Source organism: Loxodonta africana, chromosome 10 (genome assembly GCF_030014295.1).
Source record: "Loxodonta africana isolate mLoxAfr1 chromosome 10, mLoxAfr1.hap2, whole genome shotgun sequence".
NCBI classification, from domain to species: domain Eukaryota; kingdom Metazoa; phylum Chordata; class Mammalia; order Proboscidea; family Elephantidae; genus Loxodonta; species Loxodonta africana.
The window spans coordinates 81,736,674-81,763,178 of record NC_087351.1 but is presented as its reverse complement, the minus strand read 5'-3'; the positions used below and the strand labels follow the sequence as shown (position 1 = coordinate 81,763,178).

Genomic DNA, 26,505 nt, shown 5'->3' with positions numbered 1-26,505 from the left:
GATAGAGGGAGAAAATTCGTATCATTCTGCTTTATCTATCTGCATGGCTTGTGTAACTACTCAGATTTCACTTGTAAAACTATTACTAAGCAACATTAGCAGCACTCTTTAAGCAAGAAGAAAGAAAAGCATCACCCACAAAGGAAACTTCTCTCTGTACCTCTGGATTCCTTCAGGTACATGTCCATATGAAGACCTAATGGTCCCATACCTGGTTAACAGCATTTTTGAGTATTCAGGCCACACTTCTCTGGCATAAACCTATCTTCTGGACTGGAAAATTCACATCCACACAGCCTCTCTGCATGGACCAGGAGGCAGTGTGAGATAGATCAAATCCTAGCTTTGCTCTGATCAATCAGCAACATGAGCCAAGGAACTAACTTTTCCCCCATTTTCTGTCTTACTTGTTCTTGAGAATTAACAAGTCATAAACTGCCAACGAGCTCTTTCAGAAATAACAACAATGTGAAGAGGGTCCCAGCAATCTTAGTTACCTACTTTTGTCCTCCCTGCAGGGTCCTCCCCTTCTCTTCCCCCCACCACAACCCTCTTATTGCAGGCCACTGAAGCCTGCCATCTTTCAAGCAGAGAGGGCCCCTTTCTCTTTACTCATCTGGGCTCCGGCTATAAAGCTCTTTGAAAAAGTAAATCTGTCTAATTTGCATCTCTAACAGATTTCCAGGGTTTATGAAATTTTTTTTAAGCTACTGAAGGGGAGGCAGGGGGCTGGGTGTGGCTAAATGGAAAAAACAGAGAGCCATCCAGAATTCTTTTCCTGAGCAGACCCTTTCTGCAGGCAGCATTCATTAGAGGATACACACAACTCACGTGCCAAATTTTTAAATATGCCAGTTGCCAATTTATTATTTTGCAAAATGGGCAATAACTGAATTGGTGGTGGGGATGAAGGGCGGGGGACACTAGATGTTTCCATCCATCTATTTAATGCATAAGGAGCCCTGGTGACACAGCAGTTAAAGCACTCAGCTACTAACCAAAAGGTTGGCAGTTCGAACCCACCAGCCACTCCACAGGAGAAGGATGTGGAAGTCTACTTCTGTAAAGATGTACAGCCTTGGAAACCCTATGGGGCAGTTTTACTCTGTTCTATAGGGTGGCTGTGACTCAGAATCCAGAATCGACCCAAACCCCAAAGGGTTTGGTTTCGTTTTATTTAGTGCATTACTTTGCTGTAGGCAAGATAAGCTGGAAGATGACATCTCAGGATGTCTGCATCAGCTCCTTAACCACAAAAAAGAAATTCTCTCCCCTTGGAGCTACTAAAGAACTGGGCTGCAAAATGACGGTGTCCAAGCTTGTAAACAGAATTTACTAGGAAGGAACTTGTGGGGAAGGGACAAAGATGTACCAGCTCCCCCCAACAAAGCCACAAGAGAAACAAAAACTAATGAAAATTAACTCAGTCTTTATTTGAATTAGCAAGGTGAGTCAGCAGGGGACACTAAGATGAACAAGGAATCATTCTCTTAAAGTTTATGCTTGTTGAGTTTTGAGAATCAAATACAATCTCCTCCAGCAGACAAATGGGGAGCAACATTTGAGGCAGAGGGAAGAGCATAAGTAAGGCACTGGGGCACGTTACAGGGTGTATTATGGGCACAATGAAATGCCTGGTGAGGGCTCAGGGCAGGGCACAGGACAGGAAGTGGATGGAGAGCAAGCTGAAAGCACAGATGGGAGTTACGTTGCTAAGGAGTATAGGCCTTACTGTAAGCCTTATAGACAGCCCTGAGGTTTCTTTTCTTTTGGTTTGTTTGTTTTAAGCAGAGGGATATCATGCCAAGTCAGATTTTTAGTCACTCTGGCAACAGGGTTGTTGTTGCTGTTAAGTGCTGTCTAGCTGATATCAACTCACTGTGACCCAGGTGTCAGAGCAGAACTGCCCGTAGGGTTTTCTTGGCTGTAATCTTTACAGAAACAGATTGCCGGGTCTTTCTCCTGCAGAGCCACTGGGTGGCTTAGAACCGCCAGTCTTTCAGTTAACAGCCAAGGGCTTAACTGTTTGTGCCACCAAGGCTCCTTCCGGCAGCTAGGTAGAGGATGGAATTTAGGAGGTAGGGGGAGACAGGGAAACCCTTAAGAGTTCTGGTGAGAGATGATAAGGCCTTAGATGTCAGTAATCTTTTTTTTTTTCTCCCCTTGGAGGGGGCCATTGTTTACACACCTGACTGCAGTTATCTCACGGGCTGGCCCACCCGCCCACTGCCCCCATCCACCCACCTCCACACAGACAAAACCAGGAAGAAGAGCATGGGTGCCTGTATGCTAACAGAAACTCAAGTGCCCGGTGGAAACTGGGCGCTTTGAGAAGATTTGCTGCCAGAATCTCTATCACCGGTGGATTCTGGACAAATAACCTGCAAAACCAACAAACGTGAGGATCCAAAATAAGTACGTATCAGCTTAAGGGGAGACTGCTGGACTCTGCAAAATGCTAGGAGGCTCTCTTGAACAAAAAGGGTCTGAATTCCTGTCTACCACTTCACCCCCCTTCAAAAAAGCCAAACCAAACAAAACTCAGAAAAGTTCTATTATAAGGATGCATGTGGAAAGTGTTCCATTCAGGCTGCAGAAGTGTTTTTGAGAAGGTGTAAAATTAAAATACCATTTTCAGAGGCTGAAGGGCCTGGGAGATGGCAGATGCCATCCAAAAAAAAAATTTTCAAAACTTCTAAATGAAAATGTAGGAAATCACCTCTATGAAATTGGGATACAAAACAATTTCTTAATCAAGACAAAAAAAAAATTCCATAAAAGAGAAAAAACATTAATAAGTTGACTCTGTAAAACAGCAGTGGTTCTCAAACTCTTTATTCTCAGGTCCCTTTACACTCTCAAAAATTACTGAGGATCTCCAAAGTTGTTTGTGTGTTACATCTATGGCTATCAACCATATTTGAAAATAAAACGGGAAAAAAAAAATTAAATATTTATAAATTCACTGAAAAACAACAAAATATCAATTACATGTTACTATCAGTGTGATCACGTCAATGCAAGTCATTGTAGCCTCTGGAAACCACTACCCACCTGTGAAAGAATGAATGTGAAAAAGGCAAGAACATCACTGAATAGTCTCAGGGATCCCTGAGAGCCACTGCCACAGAGAAAGTTAAAATAATCTACAAAGCAGGGAAAGATAATCAAGGGAACGCAAAATTAAAGCCACACGAAGATTTTATTTCACATCCCATCAGACTGGCAAAAATTAATGTCTAAAAAGACCAACTTTTGGAAAAGATTTAGAGAAATAAGAATTTTTTTATACATTTCTAGTGGTATAAACTGGCACAACTACTTTGGAGAGCTATTCAGCAATATGTAGAAAGTTGAAGATACGCATTTCCAACAATCTAGAAACTCCACTAAAAAAAACCAAACAAACCCATTGCCGTTGAGCTGATTCCAACTCCTAGCGACCCTACAGGACAGAGCAGAATTGCTCCAGAAGGCTTCCAAGGAGCGGCTGGTAGATTTGAACTGCCAACCTTTTGGTCAGCAGCCGTAACTCTCAACCACTGTGTCACCAGGGCTCCACTAGCTAGGTGTGTATGCCAGAGAACCCCTGTACTCATGCCAGACACATACAGGATGTTCCCCGCAGCACTGTTTGTAATAGTGAAAAACTGAAGTCACACACACACACATATATATATCCATCAAGAAATTAGTTAAAAATATTTTTGTATATTATATAATACTATAGTAAAAACGGAAACCCTGGTGGTGTAGTAGCTACGGCTGCTAACCAAAGGGTCAGCAGTTCAAATCTGCCAGGCGCTCCTTGGAAAGTCTATGGGGCAGTTCTACTCTGTCCTACAGGGTCGCTATGAGTCAGAATTGACTCGACGGCAATGGGTTTTTTTTTTATGGGTATAGTAAAAACAGGCACATCGTCATGGCTAAATCTCAAGAACAATGTTGAGTGCAGAAGGCTATGGAAGGTTACCTACGTTTTAAAACATATAAAACAAAACTCTGTATTGCTTAGGAATACAGAAGTAGAAAAATCACAGAAATATGGTTGGAAGGATGCCATCAACTCAGGATACCAGTTAACGCTAGAGGAAAGGGTATGAAGCAAATATGGCAAAATATTAAATCTGGACAGAAGGTACTCAGGTATGATTATATCGTTCTCTATTTTTTTTAAATGTTGGAAATTTTTCATTGAAAAAATAAAAATGAGGAAATAGATTTAAAATGGCTATCACTTAGAACATATTACACATTCAAGTGTTAATTTCTTTCATCTACAGTATTCTACAAAACCTCAAACTAAGGCATATTATTTCTTAACAGGGTATTTGGTAACTGTTTTCTAATCTTCACGACCACCCTTGGTCCCATTTGGTCCCCAAATACAGGCAGAACGGCCAAGATCCAGAGACTGTTAAATCCTATGCAAGATATAAGATTACCTTCTCCACTGTTCTCAAGATGCTGCCCTGAATCCCAGAGCTGAGCACCCTCCACCCCGCCCCCTCCCCAAAACACACACCTGTGAAAGCTAAGCTACCAAACGGGGCCTGTAAAAATGCTTTTCTTAACAGTCAGAGTAACCCTGAGCAGGCCAAGAACACTGTTTTAATGGTGCTCAGCCTCATGGCCTGATCACCTGCCTTCAAGTCAAGGCAGCAGCTAGACTGACCCAGTTGCTGTCAGAGTCAATTTACATCATTTAATAGCAACTCCTCTCCTTCCTCCTTGGTTTCATCATCCTAAACACTCTCAGTCCTCAGGAATGGGGCATCTCCATCCCTGACACTTCCTGTTAACAATGAAGGGCACTAGAACTCCCTTAGGTTACAGTGTTTCTTAAAGTATGGGCCACCCTCACCACCTGCAACAGAACTATCTACAGAGGCAGGTGGTTAACAGTTACTGCCCCTGGGAGAGAACAAACAAAACCCCTATCCTTGGTTTCTTTTCTATATTGCTTAGGAATACAAAAGTACAAAAACACAGAGAACTGAAGGCCTGGGAGACTGTTTCACATTAAAAAACTTCCAAAGAATGCAGATTGCTGGGCTACACTCTAGACCTAATAAAACGTCTTTGTGGGCATGGCGTGTTGGAATCTGATTTTAAAAGCATAGTAAAGTTGGAGAAGCATCACCCCAAAGGATGTTGGTTTTCTAAGTCTGATGAAAGAACAAAATCTCACTGCCTTCTCTGTATTCCCAAGTCTCAGGCATCCTCACAGCTGTTGCTATGTTTGAGGCCATTGTTGCAGCCACTGTGTCAATCCATCTCAGTGAGGGTTTTCCTCTTTTTCGCTGATCCTCTACCTTACCAAGCACGATGTCCTTCTCTAGGGACTGGTCCCTCCTCTAACATGTCCAAAATATGTAAGCCAAACTCTCACCATTCTCCCTTCCGAGGAGACTGGCTATATTTCTGCCAAGACAGACTTGTCCATTCTTCTGGCAGTATATTCAGTATTTTTTGCCAACACCATAATTCAAAGGCATCAATTCTTTTTCAGTCTTTCGCATGCACGTGAGATGACTGAAATATCCTGACTCGGACCAGGCACACCTTAGTCCTCAAAGTGACATCTTTGCTTTTTAACACTTTAAAGAGGGATTTTGCAGCAGATTTGCCCAATGCAATATGTCATTTGATTTCTTGACTGCTGCTTCCATGGGTGTTGATTGTGGATCTAAATAAAATGAAATGTTTGACAACTTAAAACTTTTTTCCATTTATCATGATGTCGCTTATTGGTTCAGTTGTGAGGATTTTGTTTCCTTTATGTTGAGGTGTAATCCATGCTGAAGGCTACGGTCTTTGATCTTCATCGGTAAGTGCTTCAGGTCCTCTTAGCTTTCAGCAAGCAAGGCTGTGTTGTCTGCATATCGCAGGTTGTTCATCAGTCTTTCTCCAATCCTGATGCCGTGTTTTTCTTCATATAGTCCAGCTTCTTGGATTATTTGCTCAGCATATGGATTGAATAAGTATGGGGAAAAAATACAACTCTGAGGAACACCTTTCTTGATTTTAAACCACATAGTATCCCCTTGTTCTGTTCGAACGACTGCCTCTTGGTCTATGTACAGATTCCACATGAACACAACTGTTTTGGAAGTCCCATTCTTCGCAATGTTATCCATAATTTGTTATGATCGGCATATCAAAATGTCTTTGCATAGTCAATTAAACACAGGTAAACATCTGGTATTCTCTGCTTTCAGTCAAGATCCATCTGACATCAGCAGTGATATACCTCATTCCACGTCCTCTTCTGAATCAGGCTTGAATTTCTGGCAGCAACCGATTTTGAATGGTATTCAGCAAAATTTTACTTGCGTGTGATATTATTTGGTAATCTCTGCATTCATTGGATCACCTTTCTTTGGAATGGGCACAAATATGGATCTCTTCCAGTTGGTTGGCCAAGGAGCTGTCTTCCAAATTTCTTGGCATAGATGAATGAGCACCACCAGCACTGCATCCATTTGCTGAAATATCTCAACCAATATTCCATCAACTCCTGGAACCTTGTTTTTTATCACTGCCTTCAGTGAAGCTTGGACTTCTTCCTTCAATACCATCAGTTCTTGATCATGTGCTACCCCTCAAAATGACTGAACGTCAACCAATTCTTTTTGGTGCAGTGACTCTGGGTATTCCTTCCATCTTCTTCTGATGCTTCCTATGTCATTCAACATTTTGACCATAGAATCCTTCAATATTGTAACTTGAGGCTTGAATTTTTTCTTCGGTTCTTTCGACTTGAGAAATGCAAAGCATGTTCTTCCCTTTTGGTTTTCTAACTCCAGTTCTTTACACATTCATAGTCTGTCTTAGTCTGGAAGCTCTGGGGAAACCTGTCCACCACGGGTGACCCTGCTGGTATTTGAAATACTGGTGGTGTACCTTCCAGCATCACAGCAACATGCAAGCCACCACAGTACAACAAACTGACAGACGCATGGTGGGGAAAGTGCTTTACACCTTGTCAACTTCCGACAGTGGTTAGCAATTATCCTATTGTTACCCACTATTTCTAAGTTCTCAAGAGGTGGTTTATAGTATTTATTCCTATTTAGAATCAAGAAAGGGAAAGCATAGAAACAGGAGTTGCAACCATAAAAACACACAGAAAAAGAAAGCCCCAGAGACTATGATTCCCGAGGACTGCCTGTAGACACAACCCTGCTAGAAACCCGTCTATTTTAGCCCTCTGACCTTCCACTAGGGTAGGGAAGAGGTACGGGGGACACTCAATAACTAGAACACTACCTGGCGCATCCCAAGAGGTCTATAAATGTTGAGTGATGAAAACGAGTAATGAAAAGCTTGCATTTACTGTCTGGGACAAGAGAATGTCTCATGGGGAAACTTCCCCACCTGCACACCAAGAACTAAGGAGAATGTGATGGAGGCAAGATGAGCAAGACTGAAGCCCCCAAGCGGGTGTGAACTTAATAAGCACAGTAACAGTCTCAGCCTTTGGAAACACTGTCAAAGGCAGTCATTAAAATCATCTTCAAATTGCCCTTCCAGTAAATGAAAAAGCAGAGTGCTGTATCCAGCTGCCTCAAATTAAAGCAGGGTGGTAGGGGAAAATGAGAAACAGAGTCAGGATTTTCAAGTACTGCTAACAGGAGAAAGTTCAGAAGGGAGGAAGTTTATGAAATCATCAAAAGGCTGGTGATTTTACTTAAAATGAAGTTAAATTGGCCTCAATCTTCCCCTGTTTCAATGGAGACCTCAGGTTAGCCAGTACTTGAGCTGCCTAGAAGCTGCCCAGGCTGGATTAGAGGGGCAAAGAAACAACCAAGGCCGGGCAATCTTCCTTTTGCCCCTCTGGACAGATGATGGAGTGACAGGGTCAGACAACAGGTCTGAGGCAAGACATGCTGGTTCTCTTCAAGCCGGGAGTCCTCTGGCCTGCCAATACAAACACCATCAGGCTCTGGTGGGAAACAGAGGCTGAAAGCAGGGTGTCAAATTCAGTCTGAAATATTCTGTAACTCATGGCTACCCAAGGCAAAGTAGGCAGAAGAGGCAAGGGGAGAGGAAGAAGATTGGGGAGCTTGGGATGTGCCCCTCACACAGATAGTTTAAATAGGGTCTTTTGTGATCTCCTCGCATGCCTCCACCCCTAACACGCTCAACACACAAACACTGATGTCCAGCTCTGCTAGAGTGAGGAGGAGTTAAAATAAGTTCAGAGGAAGGAGAGGGAAAGGGGAAGGAAGAGAAAGAGGGATAGGAAAATAACTCTTAACTAGGAAGAAGGGAAGGTAGAGATACTTGGATACAACTCCCTATTTCATCCACCTAACAAATACCTACACAAACCTACCATGAACCAACAGGAGCCCTGGCGTGCAGTGGGTAAGCACTCGGCTGCTAACCGAACTGTTGGCAGTTAATTCAAACCCATCAGCCGCTCTGTGGGAGATAGATGTGGTAGTCTGCTTCCATAAAGATTACAGCCTTGGAAACCCCATGGGAGCAGTTCTACTCTTTCTATAGGGTCATTATGAGTCAGAATCAACTAGACAGCAATGGGTACACCATGAGCTAAGGTTGGCGGTTCGAATCTGCCCAGAGGTGCCTCTGAAGAAAGGTCTGGCAATCTACTTCCGAAAGGTCACAGTCATTGAAAACTTTATGAAGCAGTTCTACTCTGAAAATATGGGGTCACTGTGAGTTGGCATTGACTTCACAAGAACTGGTTTTTACCAAGAGCCAAGCACTGTGCCAGGCTGTGGAGAACGTGGATACCAATCCTGAGCACCAGATCTCAGAACTGATCTTGTGAAGCCCCGCTGAAGTGTGATGATCTGGAGTCAGGGGGTCAGGAACACGGATGCCAGTTCACTCCTCCCCAGAGGCAGATCTTAAGGAAGGGACGTAACTGCACACGCCAGAGACTCTTTAAAAAAAACAAAAAGTTAATGTCTCCAGTTCCCCAAGCTTTTCTCTAGTTTTACTTTTGACAAATAAGTCTCTGGAAGGGATTCTGATTAAGTTCTGCTTAGCAACATAAGTCTTCACACACATTCAAAAAAAAAAAAATGTTTTTTAAAGTAACAGGCAAGCAGAAGTTCCTGACCTTGAGGGAGGAAGCCATCATTACAGAATCCAGGGTTATGAGAGCTCAAGGGGCTCTGGAGAGTTAGCCCCACCTACACACACTAGCGGAAAGTGAGATGCCTTCAGTTACTGCCCGTTAGAGCCGGTGCTGGGACTGTTACCTGGAACCCCCAGCTCAGAGCTCTGCTCTTCACACCATAGAGACCAAGGTGAGGCAAGCCTTCCTAAAATGCAGACTTTTAGAGCTCACTGCTGCCCAAGAGAACCGAATGGAGGGAAGGAGATGTCCAAGGTGGCCCAGCCCAGGGGCTCACCGGGTCTGGTTCCTCTCTCTGGGGGATAGTCTGCAAGGACCAGAGCCAGCCCGGAAAAGATGGAAGGGAGACCTACTAGTGTCCTCCCTGAATTATGTCATCTTTCCCCAGTTTTAAAATTAAGTTGCTCTACCTGCAGCACCTTATTTCCAAACAACTTTTCTACCCCTCTGTCCCCACCTTACTAAAAACTGCTCTGAAAGGGCCAGATGGCTTGTTCACCCCAGGTATAAATCAATGGTTCTCAAAGTGTGGTCCCTACACCAGCAGTAGCATGTGGGAACTTGTTACAAATGCAAATTCTCAGGCCCCATCCCAGACCTACTGAATCAGAAACTCAGGGTGGGGCCCAGCAATCTGTGTTTAACAAATCTTCCAGGGGATTCTGATCCATGTTCAAATTTAAGACCATTTGGTGAAAATAATCTACAGGGTCCCACCTGTTGGTTCTTTCACAAGTATGTGCCCCTTAACTGACACACCTGAATGACCTTCTCTAGAATTTCAAGCCTGCGAGCCCAAGAAGCTGCTGTTGGAAGGAGGAGATTCCCAGCTCAGCATATTCTTCTTTCACTTTCAGAGTTCAAGACCTCATGCAAGAGAGCACACAAAGTGAAGATGCAAGTGTAAGAAATCATGGGCTTAGGGAGAAAAGGGCCTGATGACACTGAAGGACCTAACCACATAATATGATCAAAACAGGACCTATCTTCACCAGCTCTAGGCTGTTAAGACCAGCCTTCAGAGGAGACAAAGGTGGGCCAATGGGCCTAGGCCTCTCCCTGCCTAGAGGGTTGACCCGAGCTCCACCAGCCCAATCTGCCCAGATTCCATCCTGCCAAATGTGGACTGCAGTACTTGTTCTACAGTAAAACTGACCTGGGCTGGACACTCAGAGAGCTTCCTGAACTCACTCCCATGGCATTTCATCATGGGACCTGCAGAACAAAACAAGCACTTCCTATGGGTCTCTGCATGATACTTCTCGGGACACATCAGAAGGGAGAGGTGATTTCTACTGTGTGCCGGGAATTTGTGCAGGATCTGGCATCTCAGGTACCACCAACCACAGACTAATAGGAAATCGTCCAGCTCCCTCGCTGCTTCCCTGTTCTTTGTCCCTAATAACCTTCTGTTTCTCTAGTTTCTCACAGGAAAATAGGTGTCAAACTTCCAGGTCACTCAAAATCCTAACTACAACACCCAGATCCTTGTTTGACATGACAAGTGTCTGTGAAAAAGAGAAAAAAAAAAAAAAAAGGTTTTAAACAACTCCTTTTCTCCTATCACCTTTACTACAAGGAATGAGGCAGCACAATTTCTGGAGCTCACGCTCTCGATTTAGACTCCATAGATCTGGGTTTCAAACTCAAGATTTGGGGCTCTGTCAGATAACATTAGTCTGCTCTTGTATACAAAGGGGGCTATTAAACCCCAGTCTCCCACCCAGGAGTGGATGGCGAATTAACCAATTAGTGTTACCTAAGTGCTTTTGAGCAATTCAAAAAGGAGACACTGACTGAAAAAACATGGCATTATGGTAATCCCTTCCACTGACATAAACTTTTATTGTTTACCCGGCACTTCTACATATATTATCTCACTTAATCCTGTTATTCACAACCTTAATTATTCTTGCAAGGCCAGGGTCTGCTATTGCTGGTAACGGATTTTCTGAATGTCAGAGAGAGAGGCCAGTTGAGCCGGAAAGCCTCTAAACTGCCTAACAACAAGGTACTGAGAACAATAGCAGGAAGGAAGGGTTCCTTTGCTGAGAGCCTCTCTAAAGAAACCTGAGACACAGTTCTGGAAGTCGCAACAGTTCTCAGCACCCCAAACAAAAATCAAATCACAGACAGTCCTCACCCCAACTTCTTCAATTAACCCAATCTGATCCAAGATGACAAATTCTGAAATAACATCCACACTCCGCAGATGCCAGCTGCTCCTCCACTCTTATCCCTTTCCCAAACAATTAAGAACTCCTACATCCTCCAGCCTCCCCATGGAATCCCTGACTCTAGCCAAGACCCACATGAGACCCAGTACATCAAACTTGCTGAAATAAGAGGCCCTTGACTGCTAACCAAAAGGTCGGTGGTTCGAACCCACCACCTGCTCCATGGGAAAAAGACTGACAGCCTTGGAGATACTATGGGGGCAGTTCTACTCTGTCCTATAGGGTTGCTATGAAATGGGTTTGTCAGACATGCCTCCCCCGGGTTGGCTGGGCTGAGGCACAGGATGACAGGTGAGACACATGGACTCTGGAAGCCTCCTCCTCTCAAGCAGGCTGGCAAGGCAGCCTCACTTAGCCAGTTGCTTCCTGTTAGGACGGGCGAAGAGGATCCCGACTGCTATTCTTCTTACCCTCAATTTTCTCCCACCACACCTAAAATTGACACCCTCTTCCAACCCTTTTTATCTCCCTAATCTATTAACTGGTGGGGTTTTTTGTTTTGTTTAACCCTTTGATCCATAGGACCCTCCAACACAGTGCTTCCTCCTCCTCTTCTGCCCTCCTCCACAACTATGACAACTCAGCTAGGAAAGGCAACCTGCTTCTCTCAGCAGCACCACACCCCTCTGTGTGTTTCCCCCAAACTGTGCTTTTGGCGATGTCCAACAGAAATTTCTGAACTCTCAGGCTAAGGCTAGACTTTTTTTTTTTTTTTTCTTTTTTGAAACTCCGGATTCCAAATGTACTCCACAGAAGTGGAGGAGACCACTCATTCCTCCACCAGTGTAAGGGGCAAACCAGTGTGGGGATACAGTAGATTGGACTTCCAAAGTTACAACAGAGGTGAAATGTCAAGCTCTGAAGGCAGTGCCAAGGTGCACAGCACAGCCACTATACTAACTCTCTCCCTCCAGATTTCCCCCAACATGCTAGCCCTCCCTGCTACCGGTAAGGTGCCCCATAATAACAACAACAATGGTAATGGCAACAATGCTTCCTCTTCACAACCCTATATAATTATGTTATCATTCTAATTTTACAGATACGAAAAGAGAGGCAGAGTCTGAGAAACTTACCCAAAATTACATAATACTGTTTGTCAGTGGCAGAACTACGATTCATACCAGCCCATCTGGCCCTAGAGGCTACATTCTTAACCTACATACTACTCCCCTACTTGCTAACTCCTGCTCCCCTCAGGTCTTGGCTTAGACTTTTCTCTCTCAGAGAACCCCTCCCCAACCACCTCACTCTCCGTCAAGGAGCCCCTGTGTGTTCTCCAGTGAGTGCAATGACTTCCCCGATCGTGGCATGCATCACACTGAGCTGTTGTATTTTTAGTAGCTGGCACAGTCTTGGCACTTAGCATGAGCTCAGCAAGTACTTGTGGAAGAAAGCAAAGTGCGAAACCCTAAGCTCTGCATTCCCCCAGTGCACAGCACTGTTCCTGGCTGCAGTAGCCCTCCTCTCACAGGCTTACAGTGAGGACCGAACTACTGGTGATAACTTCCGTCAAGATCCAGTCCAGTGCCTGGTCCCCAGAAGGCCCTGCGTGGCATTACTTATCCCCTGGTGTCCTCCTTGCCCACCCTTACACCAGCACACACTTGCTGAATGGGTTAACGCCACTAATGAAAATCCCAAACCAAGACTCTCCCACATACATTACTCAGGGAACCCTCACAGTAGGGTTATTAGGATCTGAAGCAAGTCTATAGGGTTTGTGTACCATGGTCTGTAGAACAAAGGGTTCCCAAAACCCAAAATTGCAACTCCTAGAGTCTTAATGAGCTGTCCAATCCCTTCGAATAAAAGATAGTCAAGACTCTAGGAGCTGGAATTCTGCTCACAGAAAAGCCTAAGAGCAGGAGCTTCTGCTAATTCAGTTGAAGAAATACACACAAAGCCTGCTCTCCTTCCTCCAAACCAAAATCCCTTTGCCATTTAGTCGATTCCAACTGCCCCATAGGGTTTCCAAGAAGCACCTGGTAGATTTGAACTACCGACCTTTTAGTTAGCAGCTGTAGCTCTTAACCATTATGCCACCAGGGTTTCCCTCCTTCCTCTAACCAAAAACCAAACCTACTGCTGTCGAGTCAATTCAGACTCATGGCAACCCTATAGGACAGAGTAGAACTGCCCCATAGAGTTTCCAAGGAGCGCCTGGCAGATTCAAACTGCTGGCCTCATGTTTAGCAGCCTTAGTACTTAACTACTATGCCACCACGGCTTCCCTCCTTCCTCTAGGCCCTAATTCTACTGGTAATGGAATGGGTGGTGTCTTACAGAGGTGGCTTTGAACTGGATCTTGAAGGATGAAGAGAAGTGTGAGGGGGAGAAGAGGAGGGGAGATTCTAGCCACAGGGAAGAACAGTGTGAGAATAAGAGGCTTGAAGGTGCTAACATTCAGGGAGAGAGTAAGGAGCAGTCCTCTTAGCCTTAACCCCTAGGGACACATGTACGGGAACTGTGGCTACAAAGGCAGTGAGTGGTGAAGGGAAGTCAAACCCATTCAAGCTGCCATTCCCAGCCCATTTCTAATGTCAGGATAACGTTTTACATTCAGCATAATTTTCAAATACATTGTTCCACCTGACCTTAACTCCCCTCAAGTAGTCAAAGTCTGCTCTTTTTTCCCTCCTTATCACCTAAGAGAACCCACACCGGGATCAAAGATCCTCACCCATGCTGAAAGTTAGCATACTTTGTGATTAAGTCTTCTGGGCAGCCTGCCTAGCTCCACTCCTTTCCTCCAGAAGAGCCCCATCACCTGCATTCCCTGTAGCACGAAGACACTTTCACATGCTTCTCAACTCTCTCTAAGGCTGGGATAAAATTCTGTGGGGAACCATGAATCAGTGGGGAGGCCCCTCCAGGCTGCTACTGCTAACAGGGCACTAAACTTAGTCCTGCTTGTCCTCATATACAGGATAGGCGGTGCACAATCCTTCTGTGCACAACCTGACCTCCCCGGGGATGTGCTCACTGGGTCCACTTGGGATAATTATTACCTAGTTATAGCAAAGGACCAAAGTATAAAGGGCCTTGTCCCTGCATTCAAGTAACTTATGTAAAAACTCACGCAATATCAAGAACAAGGAACTAAACAAAAATGGCTAAGGCCAAGAGACACATGTAGAAGACCTTGAAGCTCAAGGACTGAAGAGGTCTACTGTGTGGGATATAAAGCAGAGTCACACAGCCTACTAAAGTCAACAATTGATCACCAATTTTGAACAACCCTGCACGGTTATCAAGGAGTCTTAGAGGGGCTGCGCTGGCATAGGACACGACTGGTCCTTTGCTATCTGTCCTCTAAAGTATGAGATCAACAATTAAGCTGGGCTGGCATTCAGCAAAGGGCATTCAGATCTTCCCTCTGCACTAACCTTCACGTATTTGCCTTTAGAAACTGTAGTAACCAGGCTCCAAAGGTGACCCCCAACGAACTATACCTCCTGGTTTTCATGTGCTTGTGTAGTCCCTTCCCACACTGAATCTGGGCTGGCCCTGCAATTTGTTTTAACTAATAGAATGCAGCAGAAGTGATGCTCTGCCAGCTCTGGGCTTAGGCCTTAAGAAGGCCCAGTAGCTTCTACCTTGAGGCTCTTGAGAGCCATCAGCTGCCACAGAAGAAGGCTGGCTACACTGCTGGTAAGGCTTGTGGAGAGGCCCCATGGAGAGGGAGAGTCCCTGAGACTACAAAGAGGGCAACTGAGGCCCCAAGCATATGGCCCCAGTAAAATCATTCTCGCCAACCCCCAACCATTCAAAACATCCTAGCTGAGGTGCCAAATGTAAGTGGAGAAGCCATCTTGAACATTCCTGTCCCAGCAGACATCAGAAGAAGCAGAGAGAAGTCATCCCCACTGTGCCCTGTTTGAATTCCTGACTCAAGAATTGTGAGAAATTATGTTTACTGTTTTAAGTCACTAAGTTTGGGGTGGTTTCTTACACAGCAATAGATAAGTGAAACAGAAATAAGAAGTTCATACTTCCATAATCAAAGACAACTATTTGTAAAGAAGCTGCAAAGCTTCAAAGTTAGGCAAAAAACTGGAACACAAGATGAGTATAAAGAGTGCTAGACTATAAATCAACAGTCCTGGTTCTATACCCAGCTCTGCTCTTGCCCCAGTGGATAAACTTAGGTAAGACACTAAACCTACTTCAGGCTCCCTCAGTTGTCACAACTGCCCCAACACAGAGTAGGTGCCTATGATAGTTAATTTTGTGTGCTATGGTTCCCAGTGGTTTTGCCAAATACTAGGCTGGTTGCTGTTCCATAATGTAATCTAATGCTATGTAATGTGACCAAGAAGCCCTGGTGGGACAGTCATTAAGCACTCAGCTGCTAACTGAAAGGTCGGCAGTTCGAACCCACCAGCCACTCTGCAGGAGAAAGATGTGGCAGTCTGCTTCCATAAAGATTACACCCTTGGAAACTCTATGGGGCTGTTATACACTGTCCTACAGGGTCGCTATGAGTTGGAATCAACTGGATGGCAAAGGGTATAGGTAATGTAATCACCTTCCAAAATGTAATGTGGTCATTCAATCAGCTGAAAGAGAAGTTCTTTAGGGTGCGGTCTGCCTTCAGGCTATAAATAGGTATTTTGACGGAAGTCAATCTCTCTCAACTGTGTACTCTTCGAACATACCAATCTGTAGAAGTCTCCAGCCTGCTGCCTGACCTACAAATTTTGGACTTGCCACCCCCTACAATCCCACGACTCAATAGAAGTCTCCAGCCTGTCACCTGACCTACAGATTTTGGACTTGCTGGCCCTCATAATTGCATGAGCTAAACCCTTGAAGTAAATCAATCCGTGTGGGTGTAAGTGTGCATGTGTTTATGTATGTATCTCACTGGTTCTGTTTCTGTAGAAAAACCTAAGACAACACCTGTTGGGCTCTCTATATGTCTTTGGCAGCTATGACTCTATCATTCCCTATTCTGCTATCAATCTTGGACATAACGTTATAAAAAGCCACCCGTGTTTTCAATGCTCTGTCTGTAAATGGGAAAAATGACATTAGACCACTTCTGGGGACAACATAGCGAGAAAGTCCTTCTAAAGGTTACTTTGCCTATCCATGTCAAGACAATGGTTGGCCAAAATATTTCCCATCATGGCAGAATTTTTAAAGTGCCCATATCTGACATCAACCATAAATATCTGAGCTCAAAGAACTGTCAGCCCTTTTTAACAGGCAGAGAGAGGCTAAAGGAAGAGCCTAAGAAAAGAGAACTGCAGGCCCCAACAGCATCTTGGCAGAGCCTCTCTAGCTTCTCCATCAGTCTTTGTGTGTGGCTAGGTTGATGCCTGCTGATGGGACATCCTGGGAAGCTGAAATATCCAAAGCTTCTCTCCTGTCTGCCCCCACTTCTGTGGGCCTAGCAGTGTTCAATAAGCACTGAGAGGTGGCTCCTCATGCCCACTCAGTCCTCATCTGGTGTGCAACAATCTCAACAACACACTTCTGCCTCCCACCATCGCCAGAGTCAACAAGGCCAAACTCTTGTCAGAACTCAAGCCAGTAACAATAAACACACAGGTCCTGCCCTCTCCCAAGGAGAAATGTGTCTACTACATGTGAAGAACTCATAGACCCTTTGTATTTCATCAAGTGTCACTTGTTACTCAGAATAACAAAGGCTACAGCAGATTTACTTTATAACCCTGCTTGTGCTTGATCATAACGTCCTGAAATACATTTTCTCCTGTGGGTTGAAAATACTTCAGTTAATTTAAAAAGGAAAACAAACAAAAAAGCTCAGCAAAGAAGAATCTTGGAGAGAATCTGTTTATCTTCCCTGCACTACTTTCTAGAATTTTGAATGATTAAACAATTGTGCTTTAAAAGACTTGGCTACTGGCAAAGCTAACAGGTCAAAGAAGTTAAACAAGGGGGCAGTATCCATCGCTAGGGAAGCAAATGAATCTAGGTAGAAAAAGGCTCTTAGAAAAAGACAGGTTTTCTAAGAAAGCAAGGAGGAGGCAAAAGGACTACCAAATGGAGAGAGGATACGTGTTTTTTTATTTTTTAATACTAATGTATTCTCCCAAACATGTTTTGGAATCTTTTAAAATATAAGGCTTCAATCACATTACTGCACTGATGAAATGAGATAGATTTTAAAAAGAACAGACCCTTGGCATTCTCAAACTTAATATATAAGGTTTCAAAAATGACTCCAAAAGTTCCTAACAAACAGCAGCTTGGAGGAAGTCCACAAAATGTTAGCAAGAAATGCAATGCAACGCTAGCAGGACAGCCTCATTGAAGAGAAAGGCTCACCGTGAGATTACCTAGCTAACCCTCTAGCAGCAACACCTCAAAGGGGCTGTGTTCTACTTGTCTTCACGTCTACGATACCCACATGTGGCATCTGAGAATTCAGGGACTTAAGAATATCTCGAGATTTATTCCTAATGAATATCAGGGATCTAACTCTCTGCAGGATGTACTGAATTGAATTAAACAGAATCAAAGAGATACTGAAAAAACAAAGAGTGCCTTCTAATTTCGAATCCATCTGAACTAATTAGCTGTGGCTTCATAAAAACAAGAAGTATAGGCTGGTATCAACTGGTGTTTGAATCCGGTCTCTTTGTAAGCCAGGCCCTGTTCCAAATGCTTTACGTATACTGTCTTCTTTAATCTTCACTCACTCTTCTACACTGTTATGGAGTAGGCACTCTTATCATTCCCATTCTGGGAAAATACTGGCAAGCAAGATCAGGAAAACTGCCCAAGGTAACACAGGGAGCAAGTAGTGGAGACAGTATTCACACCCAGGCATTCTAGCTCTGGGGTCCATGTTTTTATCATGCTACACTGCCCTTCTAAATACCAGGTGCGGAGCTGGGACATAACAACAGCTGTACCAGTGATCTCCGCGGCTTTATAAGAGTCGCAGGTGGGGTCTGCTATTTAAGGTATGTTTGAATTGATTTCTATTCCACCTAACAAGAGACAGCCATTTGAAGATATTTTAGGACAATCCTTTTTTCAAAAAGTTATAATCTTACCCTCATCTTCAAGTGAATTCAGGTTTCTGTGTATTAGCTTGTGGTGAAGAGTTTGGCTGCTAACCAAAAATGGTGAACAGTTCGAATCCACCAGCCATTCCTTGGAAACCCTATGAGGCAGTTCTACTCTGTCCTATAGGGTTGCTAGGAGTCGGAATTGACTCGACAGCAATGGGTTTTTTTTTAAGGTAAGGTGGGTGAACAAGGCTGGGGAGGGTCATGAGCCAGTGAGCTCCTCGCTCCCAGTGCACCATGGAAAGGAGCTGTCTCTGAAGGCTACTGTCCCTCTGGGCCCAGAGATATATATGAGGAGGGTCAAGGTCTCTCCTGATCTGGCCACAGTCCAGGCAGCCCGCCATACCAGCACAAGCCACCTGGAACGTGAGGGCTGCTCATACCTTCTGCAGCCTCTGGCTCATGAGTGACACAAGAGGAAAGGAATCTCCCAGGAGGTAAGAGGTGCTGAAACGACTTCAACTTTTGGAAATCTACCTAGAATAATTAAGGACCTTGGGTGCTAATCCTAACATTTTTGTTAGTACCCTGTGACGTGCTTTTGCAGAAAGAGTTGGACAGGTAAGAAGCATAACCCCCAAGCTGGTAAGTTAGGCCGGGGTAGTAGGGTATCTTTGCTTAGCACACAGAATTTGTATTTAATAAGGGTTTTAGCTCAGTGAAGACCGAGTTCAGCATTCAGTTTGGTGAACTCCTGCATTCTTTTGTTAGAAAGTTACACTGCAAGGTTGGTACCAAGTATCTGCAACGTTCTAAACATGGCACAATTAGTCTGCAGAGGGTAATTTCTCAATGTCTTTTCATGACGTCAGTGTTCAACACGCCCTGTAATGACCCTTCCTACCTCCTACCACAATCCCCAAGTCTTTTTATAGTCACAGGTAATTACACCATGGAGAGATTACATCACTTCTATCAGCAGGGTCTGCAGCTGACAGGAAGATGCTCTGTGGATGTTTTGGGAACTACACCCTCATTTAGTAAACAATTTGCTACGGTGCCTATTGTTTTTTTCCAAGAATAGAACGCCTTGGCAAACCTTGTGCCTAAAATGGGAACTAAACAATGAAGGGCCACTATAGATGAGAACAGAAACAACCAGAGGGGAATGTGGTAACCCCAGATGACCCTCCGCATCCTTTATCCAGGGGGAGAGAACTCAGACTGGTGTCTTTCTTCCTCTGTCAGGCTAATCCTCTGATGGCAAATCTGGGTGTTCCCATAAGGAAACACAAGAAACAGGTCTTGGAGAAGCCTGCCACTCAGTACAGGTAGTGTGGTTCCCAGCAAATACGATGGGCAACAGAGTCAGACAGACTGGGTATAAATCCCAGCCAGCTTCACCATTTACAGTGGTCTGTCTCTGAGCAACTTACCTAACTGCTCTCTGCCTCAGTTTCTCATTTGTAAAATGGTTATATGACCACCTAGCTCACAGGCGTTCTGAGAGCTTTAAATGGGATGACACCACAAAGCCTGACATAAATGTCGGTTTCCTATCTGTCCTGTCCTCTCAACTCAGTGTACATTATCCCTGATCCAGGTCCTTTCACAGATGGTGAGGTGAGCCAAGGCCACAGGCCAACATCTCTCTGCCATGCAATGTTGAGGGCCAAAGCCATGTCATCTCCCAGAGAGCCTGGTTCTCAACATTCTCCATCTTCAGTGAAAACTAACTGCCTGGCTTTCCCACTCTGCTGCATAGAAATGCAGATGGCTATTTTTCCTGTTATTTTAAAATTGCTTTAGGTTTTTGTGTTATGTTTAACATGACAACATTTTAAGGAAAAAAAGCAGCAGAAACAAAAACTGAATATGTTCAGTAAATATGCTCAGGAAAGGGGGAGAATGAGAACTAAAAGCTTTTTATACAACTCAGCAAACCAATTGGGTTAAGGACATTAAACTACGTAAACATGAGCTTTCTGGAGGGCAAAGATTCTTGAAGTAGCCAATTCCTCAACTGATAAAGTTTGACGCCTCCTCCCAATCCCTTATTCCCCACCCCAAACAGTGACTGTGTAAAAATGGCGTGGTGGGGCCTCTGACCTCCTCCACCTTCACTGAGAGGGGAGAGTCATTTCGGCATCAGCACCCCAAGGCTGACTGCTATGGGTTCGAGGTCAGACATAAGCCCACCCTCCAAACTTTTTACCAATTCTAACACCAACTGTCCCTCCCACAGCACTCTCCACTTCTCTGCTGGGTTTGATAATTCGGTACAATGGCCACCGAGAGCTCGCAGTCAATACTCATGATTATGGGGTTTACTGGGGAAGTAACAAGTTATAATTCAGGATCAGAAACGACTCAGGATACAGTTCTTTGATCAGGACAGCTTCTTCTCAGCCATGCTCCCAAGGCAGGCCTCTCTCTTGGCCTCTGCCCTGCTTAGGCAAGTGTTACAAAGCTCTTTAGCTCCACTGATAAGGCCCAGAGGCATCTAGTTCTGATAGTAAACCTCAATCCAAAGGTGCTCAGCTCTCTGGCTCTGTGGGTCCGCACGCCTAGCTCCACTGACAAGTGCCTGAGGGCACCCCACTCCATCAGCAAGGCTCCTGCCCGAAAGTGTTCAGCTTTCTTACTCCCTCCATGGGCTGAGAAGCCCACCACACTATCTCCTGCTGGTCTCTTGGTTCTGTTGCTGCTGTTCCTCTGCCGCTACTTCCCACCATGTCCAGTATCACAGCTCTGTCTGTCTTCCAGGTCTAGGAGGTTCTCAGAGCAGGGATACGCTTTGCTCCTGTCTCTTCTTCTTGATGCTAGTGAGGCGCCCCCACCTGGGCCTCTGATCTAGGATTGACTCTCTTTTAAGCCTTGCAGGATGAAAAAATTGACCAATCCCTTCATTAGGGTTCCACACACCTTATCTAAATGGTTCCACCCCCACAAGGGTGCCATGCACCTTATTTTCATTATCAGCAAGCTATCCAATCCCCTCGTTGGGCCAAAAGCACCTCATTTGCATAGTCCCACCCAGTCATCTGGTGGGAGTTACAAAACTATGGTGAGAAAGGCCATATAAAAGTGATTCATCACACTGCACCATGCATCTTCAGTTTCGTTTCTTAAAGACAGCAAGGAAATCATTTGCATAAAGTCTCTTGCCCAACATGACTCAACAGCACGTCACATACCAACTCTATTATTATTATTTGGGAATTATATGGTTCATTTTATATGCCAAGTGCCTTGCAACCATTTTTGTTAGTCTACACAACAGCAATGACCTTAACATTCTTAAGGATTGTTGTTTCTGTTTTATAGGAAACACAAAGAAGACAAGTGATTTGCCTAAGGTCATACAACGAATTTCTTAAGTTCATAAGAGAAGGATTATGAAACCTGGGAAAGGCTGCTAACATTTAGGATCCTCATTTCGAACTCTAGCCCAAGAAGAAAGGTAAACTGGGTAACACAGACATGTTGTTGCTGTGTGCTGTGGAGTTCATTCCGACTCATAGCAGCTCTGTAGGACAGAGAAGAACTGCCCCATAGGGTTTTTAAGGCTGTAATCTTTATGCAAGCAGACCGCCAGGTCTTTCTCCCATGAGGCTGCTAGGTGGGTTTGAACCAATGACCTTTTGGTTGGCAGACAAGCACTGAACCACTCTGCCACCACGGCTCCTATTTTTAATTCTGCCTGTGCACAACTGGTCTTCCCACTGCATGGTGTGACTATATGTGAAAAATAAGATATGCCTTTGTTTGCTACTCCTGAAAGGGGAACTTTTCAAGAATTCTCCCCATCTCTGCTGAAGGAATGACCAAGGAAGAGTGGGACCCAATTCCTCTCCAATACTTTCTTTGGTTAGAAAAATCAGGATGTAAAACTAAACCCCAAACATGACATAACTACCCCAGAACTCTCAAGTGCCTCTTCATACAAGATTCTTTTCTTCTAAACCTGAGCTATTATGACTAAGACTAGGGGGTAGTTGTGGTATTTATGACCAGAAACCATGAAGATAAATCCCACTCCCCACCAGAGGATGTCCATTTCATTACGTATAGCAGGATTCTCACAGTCATGAATATAATGTACACACAAGCATATTCAGGGTCTATTAGAGCCCAGTGGGTAACACGGCTGAGTAGTTTATAAGGTGCCCCATTTCAAAATCAGGTAATGCCTCTGGAATAGGTGTTCCAGGAGCAGGTAAAAAACACAGGTAGGAGAAGAGGGGTCCTTTTCTGAACTGAACTGCCTTTCCTCGGCTTCAGCATATCTGAGTCCCGATTTCTTGGCAAGCTTGCCTGGCATGCTGCTCATGGCAGGCACGGCCATACAGGTGTGCTCTGGGTTTCAGGCCAAGAAGCAAGCACCTCCCTCTCCCAGGAGCCGCTCCAGAGAAAGGGAAAAACATTGGCAGTAACTTGGTGCACTGGATCTAAGTAATTGTGAAACCCCTTCCCCTCCCTGCCTGTACCCTGCTGGTGCCAATACTCGTTTTATGGGGAGTAGGAATGACTTGGGAGGGGGCATGGGGGGGGGAGTGAGGATTCTTTGCAGATGGGGGAGGGGAAAGAAACCAACAAGGCCAACTTTCCCATCCTGGTCTGAGCCACACTACCAAACAGACATATTTTTCCACATTGGAGAATAATAATCCCTTTATCCAGCCAGTCTGGAACCATCAGTCCCTGATAATTGATTTCAGACACAGAGTGGAAAGTAAGAAGGTGTGGGTAGTTAGAAAACAGGGGTGGAGAATGGAAGAAGGCAGAGTGGGGCTGTCATAATGGAGGGAGGGGGTGGGTGGGATGGATTAATGGAACTAAAGCAGCTAGACTTTTCAGATACTCTACCACTAATACCACTGTGGAACATGCTGGAACAGCTTCCCCAGAGGAGCCTTGGCAGAGGCAGGCAGCAGTAGTGTGCCAGGCACTATGCCAGGTTCTGGTCCTGGATCCACCCTTAGCTGACCATAAGACCCTGGGCAAGTGCAAAACCTCTAAAGTCCTATGTGGGCCACATGATCTCTGTTGCAACTATTCATCTCTCTCGGGACCACAAAAGTAGCCACAGACAATATGTAAATGAATGAGGGTTACTATGTTTAATAAAACTTTACCTACAGACACTGAAATTTGAATTTCATATAATTTACATCTGTCACGAAATAGTATTCTTCTTCTTCCTTTTTTTAAACCATTTTAAAATGTAAAAACCACTCTTAGCTTGCAGGTCATGCAAAAGCAGATGGGCCTTAATTTGCCAACCTCTGCACTAGAGATACAGTGATAAATACAAGGGTCTCTATCCTCCCTAATTCTGTGATACCACTTCTGGAGGCATCTTCTGGCTTTGTAACGGCCCTGTGAATGTACTCACTCCTTCATTTTGTTGCACATTGGTGTAGTCAGGCCTTCTTTTCCTTTGGAACCTCACACAATCATGATGCCCACACTGTGGAGTCCCAACCATCAGCGGTCCCCTAGGCCATGTGAGGTGCTCCTCACAGCCAAGAAGGTCTCAGGCTTATGGGAAAGGCTTGGGTTAAATGTCAGAAGGGTCTGATGGAAAGAAAAACTGTAACTGTTTCTCCCAACAATTCGAAGAAAAAAATAAGACTAGATGAGATTGTATTGTTATCTCTATGTACTGGGTAAGTGGGTGGTGGGAGTTGATGGAAAAGGAATAAAAGAGACAGCATTGAGCTATGGGGGCTCTAAAGCTTCAATATAACCCTGCCAAGCCCCTTCAGGCCCTAGCTCTGAGATATCCTTCCATGGAATGCTGTCTGAAGAAACTGTCATACAGATGTTTCCAACAAAGCAAGCACCATACAAACTCAAAAAGGCTCACTGCTGCATTGCTAGCCCATTAGGGCTCCTATAGCTTACCATCTTCAACGGGAAAGTTCTTAGAATCATGAAAGCACAGGCTTAAGGAGCTGGAAATCACCTTAAACGTCTTCCAGGCTAACCATTCATTTAAAAGGTAGAGAAACTGAGCCACAGAATGGTTAAATGACTGGCACAAGATCACAAAGTATAGTGTAGTATCAGCAACCAGGCCCCGCTTTCACTAAATTATAATACCTCAACTACGTACTCGTTCTGAGAAAAATCACAGAAATACAAGAAAAAAACAAAAATAGCTAATAATTACTGTTTATTGCATTATATCTTTCAATCTTCATAACCACCCTATAAGGTAGGTAATATTATTATCCCATTTTGCAGCTGAGGAAACTGAGGCTTACAGACATAAAAACTTGCTTAGGGGTCCCAAAACCAGCAAGTAGTAGATCTGGGCTCTGAACACAGGCAGTCTGATTCTGAAACCTGCAGACTTACCTGCACATCATGCTGCATGCTATACCTCCATCCTGTCTGAAAACAGTTATGGCTGGGGGGTGATAATGTTACCACCAGCAAGTTCCATACATTTCTCCAGTGGTTCACCAGGCCCCTTGGTGCCGTGCCCCCAAGAGGACTGGCTCTCTGCTACACCACAGCACAAAAGCCCCCATCCTCTGCTCTTCCTGCAGGGACCCCAGAAGGCACGAATAACTGCCAGAGAGACAGTCTGCTCTCACGGCCTTCAGGAAAAACGATGGTATTAAGTCTTTTCCCTCCCCACACACAGAAGGCAGGTGGGGACTCACCTGACGCAAGTCCGTCTCCAAGCAGGGTGCTCAGGATCACCAGCGGAAGGAACACTCCATGCCCCACAGAGGCCACGGCAAACGCTGAGGTGCTCTTTGGTGCTATCCTGCCATAGCACATCTTTTATCCGTCCAAGTTTTTTTTAAAAAGAAAAATTTGAAAGCCAGAAGTAAAAATCCTACAGTCAACCAGAGGTAGATTGACCTATAAAAAAACAAACAAAACAAGGCCATAAGTACAGTGACAACTTCAGCCAGAAGTTAGAGGCAAGCACTTTGGTAAGGAACACATAATCACATACAAAGCTGAAAGAATTCTAGCAGCATTCAATCTGTGCTGCCAGGAGCAGAGACAAGCACCTAAGCGGCTTTTCAACTCCTCCCTGGGGCAAAGCCAAGGCCTGTAGCAAGCTGCTGTCAGCTTCTGGAAGCCAGCTGGGTCCTTGCAATAGGACAAGGAGACAAGCTCTGTCTCACCTGGACATCTGTCAGGCATGGCAGAGCTCTCAGAAACTGCCCCAGCTCTGCCCCACCACCTCAGAGGCTCCTGCAGAGGAGGAGAGAGGCAGCTGTTGACACAGAGCTGCTACACCCTGAGTCAGGCTTTGCTTTTGCCACTTGGACTCAAAGCAAGTTCAGCTAACAGAAAGAAAAAAAAAATACAGAGAACACGTGTCTTAAAGGGAGAAACAAACCGCCTAGAGAAGGAATGCTGCAACCAGAGCCCAGGGCGCCGGCTAGGCCTGTGAAACCACCAGAGGCTGGATGAGGCCCTGAGGATCTGAACTAGACAGCCGTGAATCTCAAAAATGGACTAATTAATCTGGCTCACCCGACACACCTGGAACCTGAGAGGCCACGCTCTGTGGCTGCCCCCACACCCCAGAGTGGGGGGTGGAAGACAGGCTGTAATTGTTAATTAGCCCCACAACCCATTCTAGTTCAGACAAAGACTTCAGAAGAGTAGGAGCCAGTGTCTTTCAAAAATTCAGAGGTCAAGACTTTAATTTTTTTTTTTCCTACATGCCATAAGGAAGCTTTTTTTTTTATAAGGAAGCTGCTGGGTTGATGATACATTGTTGCAGGTCTATTACATTTTAGTTAACTCATTTCATTTGCCAGTTACTCATTTATCCTGGTTTATAACAAGTATTATAACAGTAATAAGGTTATACTTCCTGCTTTTCTTTATTCCACACACCCCCCTTCCCCACTAATAAGACGTCATGTACACAGATAAGGAAGCATGCCATCTCCAACCCTAATAAAAGATGCCCCAGAGACTGCCAGGGATATTAACCAGAACTAATATTAATCCATGCCTGAAGCCTTGACTGAGGCCTATGTTTCCCTCCTAAAGAGGGCTACTGCAAATAGCAACATGAGCTACCTCAGTCAAAGGAAGAACAGCCATGGGGCCTTCAATAAGCATTAGCCTGGGGTTCAAGAACAGAGCTAGCTAGCCACTCCCAGTTCCCCCTAAC

General features: G+C 44.8%; 1 protein-coding gene across 8 annotated transcripts in view; it reads right to left on the bottom strand.

The window, feature by feature from the left end:
* The window catches only part of SUSD6 (sushi domain containing 6), a 106,542-nt gene that overhangs the window by 31,776 nt on the left and 48,261 nt on the right, over nucleotides 1-26,505 (bottom strand). For 7 of the 8 annotated variants that reach the window (XM_003408736.4, XM_023546303.2, XM_010588704.3 and 4 more), the window contains one exon: nucleotides 25,022-25,226. In XM_003408736.4, coding sequence (XP_003408784.1) covers nucleotides 25,022-25,142 — 121 coding nt within the window. In that variant the 5' untranslated portion in view covers nucleotides 25,143-25,226. Of the gene's footprint in view, nucleotides 1-25,021; nucleotides 25,227-25,498; nucleotides 25,544-26,505 lie in introns of those variants that run through there. The other variant, XM_023546306.2, reaches the window with a different exon arrangement.